This window comes from Oryzias latipes, chromosome 5 (assembly GCF_053564925.1).
Source record: "Oryzias latipes strain Hd-rR chromosome 5, Olatipes_Hd-rR_3.1".
In the NCBI taxonomy this organism is placed as follows: domain Eukaryota; kingdom Metazoa; phylum Chordata; class Actinopteri; order Beloniformes; family Adrianichthyidae; genus Oryzias; species Oryzias latipes.
In genome coordinates, this window is record NC_136241.1 from 6218672 (window position 1) to 6227529 (window position 8858).

The following is an 8858-nucleotide window of genomic DNA, read 5'->3' on the forward strand; positions in this document are numbered from 1 at the left end:
AATTTCTTTAGAAAAATTGTTTCAAAATGTAAACAGCAATTTAATTGCAAGGAAGGCAGTGAGACGAACAGGTCATTAAATAGTTTCCGACGGTCCATGAACGCAGCACGAGAGGGCGGGAATTCGAAGCGACCTCTGCCGGCTTTTCTTCACTTTCATGGGGATTCGTTAGTAATTTTAACGCCTTTAATTCTTTTTTTTAAACGTTTGTAAATTCTATTTCACACCCACTAGACTATGTTCAACCATATCATATATTTTTAGAGTAAACGTTTTGTTTAAATAATACGAAATGCTAATTTAGCTAGCTGTACTATTTATGCTATCCTCTCAATTCTCTGTTCAGGTGATGTTTGCTGAGATCATATGTGTTCTGTCACATTATTCTCTTTAAAACAGGTAAAAAACGCCATGAGTGCCATACGAAAAATAAAGCAAACGTTGGGAATTCCAAAGGAAACCAGGTGTTGCTAAATTTTGTTAATTGGCATAGACTGTTAGCCATTTCTTTTTGTTTTTCTTACTAATTTCTGTTGTTAAATCAAAAAGTTGTAGTTTAAATATTTTTTTATAAAGAGCATGCACAATACGTTAAAGGGTGTACATTTGTTCATATGAAACCTACAGTGGAGGAAAATCGATGGACAGAAATGGCTCTAATACTGGTTTGACAGATTCTCAGCTTCTCTTTGGCTCTCAGTTTTGGTTTGAGAATTCCCAGAACACATCCCAGGATCTGAGTCTGTCATCCAGAAACTCCCAGCAAAGTTTACAAGAGGTGAGTCTGAGAGTTGAAACATTTCCTTCTTTTAGCCGGCTGCTCCAGGCCTAAATTTTGATATGTATCAGGAACCAATTACATGTCTAAAATTACTTTTAATGACAACTGTGGGGAGATTTTGAAAGATATATGAAGGTAAATGCAAAGAAACATAAAATAAGAAGTTGTTGATACAGTGTTTTTTTTTTTTTTTTTTTTTTCCTTTTTTTTTTTTTTTTTTTTTTTTTTAAATAACTTTATTGAACAAATGCAAGTATACAACATGAAGAACAATCAATGCAGTATACAACATACAATCAACATACAACACAAACAATGTTAAACAGCCAGGGGAGTCGATTCAGTAAATATTTGCAGAGAGTTACAAATTTCAATAGTTCTGAGAGCTTTTTTGTTGGAGGAAAAGGATATTGATTTTATGTAAAAAGTTACATCTTTAATGAATTGTGGGAAGTATGGTGTTTTATTAGTGAATTTACATTTATGTATGTAGAATTTTGCCAGAAGAATTAATAAATTTATTATAAAAAATACCTTTTGTTTTTTGGGGGTCCTGAAAAAACAAAGTAATACATTTTCCCATTTCAGGGAGAAATCTTTGAAGACATGAATAAGTTGATACAGTGTTTACTTAACTGAAAAAAACCAGCATAAAATAACACCTGAAACTAGAGCTGGACGACATGTCCAAAAAATAAAATCTTCGATTTTTTTTTCTTTCATTGCAAATTCGATTTTTGATTTAATCGATTTTTTTTTCTCCCTGCTTTTTTATTTATTTTACAAAAAATACAAATGAAGGAATATTATATTTTACAAAAACTTTTATTTTAACATCTCCTTCGGAAATTGGCTTTAACACCAGGTTCAACTAAACACCAGTGGTCAAATGTTTGCAGAACAAAGCAGCAGATGTTTTGGGAGCTACGGCTAGCTTGAGCATCTCAGAAAGAGAAATACTAGAACGCACTCGGCAGAGCATTTCTGGTCTCAACAGCCATGAAACGGATCACTCACACCATCCACCCACCGTCATTCCTCCTTCTCTTCAACTATGAACCAACCTCCTCATTGGACTTCCTCTAGGCTCCAACCTACCAAAACCCTCACTGTTCTTCCTCTCAACTTGTCCAAATCATCTCAACCTGTTTCCCTGCATTTATCTCTGAAATATCTACAATGAGCTGTTCGTCTTAAGCCACACATCACACCTGAAACCTTCCTCCACATGTCCCAGCTTGCTTGCACATGACTCTCCACCTCTTTTCCATGCTTGCTCTGGATTGTCGAGCCCAAGACCTCCATCTTCTTCCCCTCTGCTCCCCTCTCATTGCTACACAGATACTCTGTTTTACTGCAGCTGACGTTCCTTTCCAGAGCTAGGCTCCACTTCCTTAGCTGTTCCTGCTCTTCCTCCCTGCTCTCGCTGCGGACCGTAATGTTTTTTTCACATTTTTGTTTTATTCGTTTATTTGACAGGAACATTGCACATTAAAAAGCATCTTTGCAAATGCACCGCAGTTAGCCAAAAGGCTATTTTTCATCTGTTGTCCCAGTACAGGTGGTAAATTTGTCTGAAAACAATGAGAAATTAACCACAAAACAAAATGTCAACATAAATAAGAGTCAACCTTTTAAATCAAGAAAAGGGTAACAATACAATCTGAATATAAATAAGCAAAAGAAATATATAACATAAATGTCATCTGTAAACATCATGGTCCATCATGGTCTTCCAGCTCTCATCCATGTCCTGAACTACCCCAATATCCTTCTCTACTCCAAACCTCAGCTCCTCTGTCTGGATCCTGTCATAGACTTTCTCCAGGTCTACAAAGACACAATGCAGCTTCTGACCTTCTCTGTTCTTCTCCAGAAGAATCCTCAGAGCAAATATTGCATCTGACGTTCTCTTTCTCTGCATCAAACCACACTGTTAGGCACAAATGGGCTCATCTGACCCCAGCTTAGCCTCATGTAAAGAAAATTAAGAAACACATACATTTGTACTCAGTTTTTCACAATAATCATGTGTGAGGGGCATAACTGTCCATCATGGATGACGCAAACACATTTCATCCTGTTTTGTGTCTGTTCAGGGAAGTGACCCAAAGTTTTACCGCAGTTACCTCCTTAAACCTTTGCTGTTTGGAGACTATAAGGACAAAACCAACACAATCAGATCACTGGATCAGTTTGAAGAAGACAAGAGGAAGACAAAAGAAAATAATGACATGTGAGTATTTTGCCATTCTCATAGTAATAAACAAGCTTCAATTGAACCTTTTTTTATTAGTGTTTTTTCTATGCTAACAGTGATTTCTTAGCCAGAGAGTCACAACATGTCAGAGAAACTCTCTGCAGTGTAAGTTTGGACACACATCCCTTTTTTCATCGTTTTTCTCAGTTAAACAGCTTTCTTAACAAAACACAACCTCGTTCTACAGATTCACCAATTGGTTGCCAGCACCAAACAAACCGTCTGTCAGGCGGTCTTTGACAAAATCGACAATTTTGCATCAACATGTAAGCCTCTTAATGCACATTGAATATCTAAAGTATAGTATGTATTTGACAAATGCTGGAATGCATGTGGCGCTGATCTAAGGCCCCTTGACCAGCATGTGTGAACCACCAGCAGGTGGCGCTCTTTGTTCAAATATTTGAGAGGACTTGTGCTCTCTAGTTTTGAAGATGCTGCATGCATTTTTGTGGGTTTAGTGCTCCTCTTTGGTTTGTCATTCATGCCAGTGCAAAGCAGTCTGAAGAATCTTGTCGGTGACATTTCCCAAAAGTTTGAGACTCTGGTGGCCAAAGCAAACTCTCAAAGGGACGTCATATCCCAGCTGGAGGAAAAGATGATGGAGGTAAAGATGGAGGAAAGTTTTCTAAATCTTTTCAGTTAGAAGAAATGCAGTTTATTTCAAAAAAAGAATTGACTGAAGATTTGATTTTGTAGAAAGGAGACATCACAGCAGAGCTTCATGGCCATCTGCAAAGCTTAAAGAATAGTTTGGACGGTATAAGAGAGGAACAGGAGAGAAAAATCCACATGCTTGAAGAGGCTGTCCAGCTGCTCCAGACTTTAGCCTCTGAGCTTTTGGCCAAACCCACCGCTGAGGCGACGATGCACAGCGCTACCCAGACCTCGCCAAACCTCGAACAGCCGCTGTCGAACCAAAAACAACCTGAGAGAGCTGGTCTTCAGGTCCCGGCGCCCCCTCAAGACCACAAGCAGGTCTTCAGAAGAACGAAACCCGGCGCCAGAGGTCTGAGGAGGCGCAAAAAGAGGGCACTGGTTCTTCCCCAGAGGAGCAAACGCACCAGCTCGGATGAAAACCGCCAGCCCCTAAATGGCTGCAACAAACCGCAGAGACTTTCAGAACCCGTCCACAGGCATCAGAGAGACAGCCCCAGCCCAGGCAGCAGACGTGGAGGAGTGGCGGGCTGTTTCATCACGCCGCTGAGCAGCTGGTCTGTGGACAGCAGCGGCTCCGAGTGCTTCACAGCCATCGAACCCATCCTAGAGAAGCTGTCCGCTGAGCCCAAGACCTCAGGAGGCTTCTGGCAGCTGTTTGATTCTGAATGATTCTGGTTCAGAAGTAGTGTCAGAACATTTGATTCTACATTTATTGATCTGCTTTTAACCCCACAAAATTATTTCAAGCATCATTTATTTAGGGCAAAATGTGAATGATGCAGCCACACTTTGTTTTATTTAAAATATGAATGTATAAATATGTACAAGTTAAGCTTTTATTTGTGTTGGAAACATTAGTGGTGAATCTAAAATCTTCACTTATTTATTTAAGTCCTGTTAACGTTTCTTGATAAGGTTTCATTAAACAACCTTGAAAACTGTTTAAATCTTTTATTTATGCTTCAGTGTTTTTACAACTTAGAAATAAACATGACATGAGACTGAACTGGTGTTAAATTGATTTAAAATGGCTCCACAGTCGACATATTTTACATTATTTTGAAAATAATTAACTGAATATAAGGACTTCTTCCTTTCCCTGTTAAAGATCCACGAACAAGTAATGAGCTTTATTTGTACATAAGAAAACACTTTATGTAACACAAGGCAATACCACAACTTTTTCCATATAAAGGACAAAAAACATTTAAATATACTGTACTTTTAAAGAGACTAAATTCCTTTTGTTTAGATTCATTTCATATTTTTTAATTCATAATCCAGTTCAATGATTTTCTAAAGAAAGCACATGTAAAACACTTATACTTTCCTTTATAGAATTGACAACAAAAAAAATGTCTAACTTAGAGCCAGTTAGACTTGATGCTCTCTGCGTTGATGGCAGTATATTTATGAGGCGTCATTTTAATGCACTTTGTTTATTTCCATGGGGGGTTTCAACTACATTTAGTTGTTTTGTGGATGTTGGACAGCTGCTGGACAGTGCTATCTTAGATGACCCCACCCTTACATTGACGTGTTCTCCCTACCATGACAAAGGTGGATAAAGGTGGAAAGATTTCATGTAATCCATGGACACCAGTGAAGATCACAAATCATTGAAGAAAAAAGGTTCAGCACACTGCCTAGTGGGTCTAGATGACCCAACTCCCAATGTCAAAATGCGTACGATAGCACAAGGGTTTCGTTAATGACTGCAGGTCAACATATAAAGTGTTGGTTAACCCCTCAGAACTGTCTGTTCTCTATGCTAAGCACTAAGTTGACTGGCTTTGGCCCAGCATTAAGTGCATTAATCATTCATTTGCATCACTAGTTTTCCTCACACAGACTTTGATCTTACTGTGTCACACTTTGACCAAGTCCGCAGGTGGGGGGGTGAGACCCCTCGGGTTCAGGTTTGCTACCAAGCAGACATCATAGTTGTCGTGCATCACAGCGTTTCGGGCCACCACAGTCCAGCGGTCCTCCTGGGGATCCAGCTCCAAAATGTCTTTCGTTATAACGTCATGTCGACCTGAGGAGGGTTCATAATCAGAACGTGTCACAGTTAGAACCCTGATCAAGTATTTTCACGCTGCACATGGCCTTCACTACCTGCTCCCTTGTAATATCCACAGATGTAAATCCTTCCACCCACCACGCCTGCGTTCGAGGCTTTGGTATGCAGGGAGAGCTGGGGACACGGGAGACGAGGTCCATCCCTCCAGCAATCTCCATCCGGGTTGTAGATCTCTACGACATCCAGACAATGACGTGACTGACCACGATCTACGCCCTCACACCCAATTCCTCCTTCAAGACAGGCCGTGGAAATGAAAAGAAATAGTTCCCATGATTGGCATCCATGGACAAAAGTCAGATTAGAAATGGACTAGTATTGAAACTGGAGCCAAGTTCCTACCGATCACGTAGATTTCACCGTTGAGTGCTACAGCACTGCAGCGGTACTTTGAGTACTTCATGGGACCCAGCTCTGTCCATTTGTTTGTGTTTGGATCATACTGGAGCAGGCGGTTGCTGAGACGATCGGGCTCGTCGTCCATGCGATACGACTGAAAGGTGGAGGAGGTGGTGAATGGAGAGGAGAAGCGCACACAGTTAGTCTGGTTTCATACAGAACGTCTAAGAAATGTAAACAGTGCCTAACTACATTAAGACCTTTAAACACCTGCCAGGTGAGACATTTGTACCTGTGGGGTGAGACCACCCATCACATAAAGGACGTCTCTCATTCGGACCAGACTGTGGTAGGCTAAAGGCATAGGGAGGGGGGCTGCACTTCGCCAGGGTCCGCCATGTAGGGACCATCGCTCCACACTGTTGGTGATTAGAAACTGGTTCTTCAGCTTCATCTGTCCTCCCAGGAGATACAGGGTGTCCCCAAGTGATCCCAGAGCATAGGAGTCGCGGTACTCTGCAGATGTCAGGGGCTCCCAGCTTCCTTGAGCCTCCACTTTATACCTGGAGCCAATCAGAGACACAGTGCCTACCATCTGTGACGTATGAGTTCACCAAGGCAATGATGTAGAAAAGGCTTCTCACCTGTAGATCTCAACCTTCATGTCTTTCTGTCGGGACATTCTTCTTGCACTTGCCTCTCCTGCTACAACAATGTTGTTTCTTTCTGTCACGACTCCAGCACACACGTACCCCAGAGCTTCTCCATAGCGAGGCGAAGTGATGTAGTAAGTCCGGCTAGTCGATGGAGCATAGCAAAAGCTGCACTCGGCATATTTACCATACCTTGACCTGATCCCTGAAGTGTCATTTCCAATGCAGAGCAGCAGGTCAGTGGTCTCCATGCCATACCGGAGCTTGATTTTGCGTGGTGCAGCTGCGGGATGCATGGCTGTGGCCTGCAGAGCCTCATTCATCATCTCAAGACACTCAGCATCAGCTAGCAGGGCAGTATTTCTCTTCATAGCTTCTCTCAGGTAGTCAGAGTTTATCAGCGGCAGGCGGACCTTTCTCAAAAGCTCCGGAAGATGCAGAGCTCGTCCCTCTTGATCACCTAGAGGGTTGTGTTTGACCCAGCAAAGAACCACGTCCAAGATGGTTTCTTCTTGCGACACATTCAAATCATCCGAACTCAGAAGCTTTCCCAGCTGGTGGGCCTCCAGCTCCAGAATCTCATCACTCTGACACACTTGGGCAAAGTTTTGTCTCAAGAAGCGCTTAGCATGGTCTGCCAGTTCCTCTGCACCGAGGTCCCGGGCAAAATAATACACACCTAGGCAGTTGGATGGATCCATGTTTTCAGTCATGTGCTGCTGACAGCGCATGAAGACGTCATCCATCTGAAGAAGAAAAGCGGCAACGGAGATGCCCTGCACGCTGGCATTGGTGAGATGAAGATCCGAGCAGTACATGTAGTTCAGTAGCAGCGCCAGGCTCTCTGCCGGGGTGTCGTGCAGGAAAATCTCTCTGTTGTTGCACTCCCGCAGACCACATGTGAACATCACGCGGAAATACGGACTGAAGGCAGACAGAACCACTCTGTGGCAAGGGAAGCTGATGCCCTCAGCAACTAACACCACATCTGTCAGATGTTCAACTTCCCTCATCTTCCTCAGCTGGTCAAGCAGCACCAGCCCATGTTTGGTACTATGATCCATTTTCCTGTAAACTATAACAGTTCAAGAGGATACAGGATGCTTTCACAACCAGGGCAAACAGCAGTTTTGTCTCTGAAAAACAAAGACAAACCAAAAAACTGGATTATTATATAATCATACTCTGCTTTTTTAAAGTGCATACTAGTCTTTTAGTTCCTTTTACTTGGAAGTGCTCTAAAGCTTTGGAGAAAAAGTCAGAGACCAGACTGAGAAGATTTGCAAATGTTCAGAGACAGAAGGATGATGAGTCTAGAGCTTCCAGAGGTCTAAAGGAAGACCAGAGAGGAGGTTTCTGGATACAGTGAAGGAAGACATGAAGGTAGCTGCTGTTAGAGGAGAGGATGCAGAAGACCGGGTTAGACGGAGGAAGCTGATTGGCTGTGGCGAACCCTGAAGGGAAAAGCCGAAAGGAAAAGAAGAAGACTTTAAAGTGCTTTGAAAAAAACTGTAAACATGTATTTTTATAGTTGTCCAAATGTTACCCAGTGTGAAAGGGCTGTCCTGCAGATTTCTCCATATGAAACTTTTTAACAAAACAGACAGAAAATGAATTATTAACCGATTAAGCAAAGAAATACTTTAGTTCAAGAAACCCTTACGACTTTGAGTTTATTACTGTTGAAATTCCGTATATTTTATTCATAAAAATAATCAGAAACAAAGTTATTTTTCAAGATTTTTACACATTTCCACAGACTCATGGAAAAATTAAAAGTCAGCAACAGCAAACAAAAATGTGCAACAAGAAGATAGTTAAAAAAAAAAAAAAACTCTCACCAAAGTTGTGGGCTTCTCTTGACTTAAGTAGTTCCTGTCTGTCTATGCAAGCCGACAAAGAGACATGCTTTTCTCCAGGCTCAATGTTGTTTGTGCTGCAGGACTGCAAGTCAGAAGGTTTGCGAGGTCTGAGCAAACGCGAGGCAAAGGCATCCTCTCTGACGCTGCTGCCCTATGAGCTGTTGGCCCAAAATAGACAGTGTTGTTGCTGGCAGAAAGTGGGTCACTGGGCTTTGAGAAG

General features: G+C 41.8%; 2 protein-coding genes across 7 annotated transcripts; one reads left to right on the forward strand and one right to left on the reverse strand.

Moving 5' to 3' along the window:
* The first annotated feature begins 59 nt into the window (after window positions 1-59).
* Window positions 60-4707, forward strand: ccdc36 (coiled-coil domain containing 36). Of its 4 annotated transcripts, none has more exons than XM_011474698.4 (8): window positions 60-171; window positions 400-464; window positions 628-778; window positions 2881-3017; window positions 3098-3146; window positions 3229-3307; window positions 3533-3648; window positions 3741-4707. In XM_011474698.4, exons 1-8 carry the CDS (start codon window positions 97-99, stop codon window positions 4368-4370), a joined length of 1302 nt encoding a protein of 433 aa, XP_011473000.1. In that variant the 5' UTR covers window positions 60-96; the 3' UTR covers window positions 4371-4707. The 4 variants fall into 4 exon arrangements, with proteins under 4 accessions (XP_011473000.1, XP_011473001.1, XP_023810522.1 ...); XM_011474699.4 differs by having other exon boundaries at window positions 61-167; window positions 400-466; XM_023954754.2 differs by lacking the exon at window positions 60-171 and adding an exon at window positions 187-205.
* Window positions 4638-8768, reverse strand: kbtbd12 (kelch repeat and BTB (POZ) domain containing 12). 3 transcript variants are annotated; one of them, XM_020703059.3, is made up of 8 exons: window positions 8618-8742; window positions 8323-8363; window positions 8004-8230; window positions 6768-7912; window positions 6416-6686; window positions 6127-6277; window positions 5820-6017; window positions 4638-5739 (listed from the first exon to the last, which is right to left on the reverse strand). In XM_020703059.3, the coding sequence occupies exons 4-8, from the start codon at window positions 7838-7840 to the stop codon at window positions 5570-5572; spliced, it is 1863 nt and encodes a 620-aa protein (XP_020558718.1). In that variant the 5' UTR covers window positions 7841-7912; window positions 8004-8230; window positions 8323-8363; window positions 8618-8742; the 3' UTR covers window positions 4638-5569. The 3 variants fall into 3 exon arrangements, with proteins under 3 accessions (XP_020558718.1, XP_004068622.1, XP_078803032.1); XM_004068574.5 differs by lacking the exons at window positions 8004-8230; window positions 8323-8363 and having other exon boundaries at window positions 8618-8768; XM_078946906.1 differs by lacking the exons at window positions 8323-8363; window positions 8618-8742 and having other exon boundaries at window positions 8043-8175.
* Window positions 8769-8858: the final 90 nt, after the last annotated feature.

Excerpts from the sequence above, each read along its gene's own strand:
- kbtbd12 (XM_004068574.5), bottom strand. The coding sequence starts at position 7,840 with ATGGATCATAGTACCAAACATGGGCTGGTGCTGCTTGACCAGCTGAGG. Across the intron at positions 6,278-6,415 it reads TGGGTGGTCTCACCCCACAG|TCGTATCGCATGGACGACGA; the intron begins GTACAAATGTCT and ends TCCACCTTTCAG. Across the intron at positions 6,018-6,126 it reads CGGTGAAATCTACGTGATCG|GAGGAATTGGGTGTGAGGGC; the intron begins GTAGGAACTTGG and ends CCTGTCTTGAAG.
- ccdc36 (XM_011474698.4), top strand. The coding sequence starts at position 97 with ATGAACGCAGCACGAGAGGGCGGGAATTCGAAGCGACCTCTGCCGGCT. Across the intron at positions 3,018-3,097 it reads ACAAAAGAAAATAATGACAT|TGATTTCTTAGCCAGAGAGT; the intron begins GTGAGTATTTTG and ends CTATGCTAACAG. Across the intron at positions 3,308-3,532 it reads CGACAATTTTGCATCAACAT|TGCAAAGCAGTCTGAAGAAT; the intron begins GTAAGCCTCTTA and ends CATTCATGCCAG.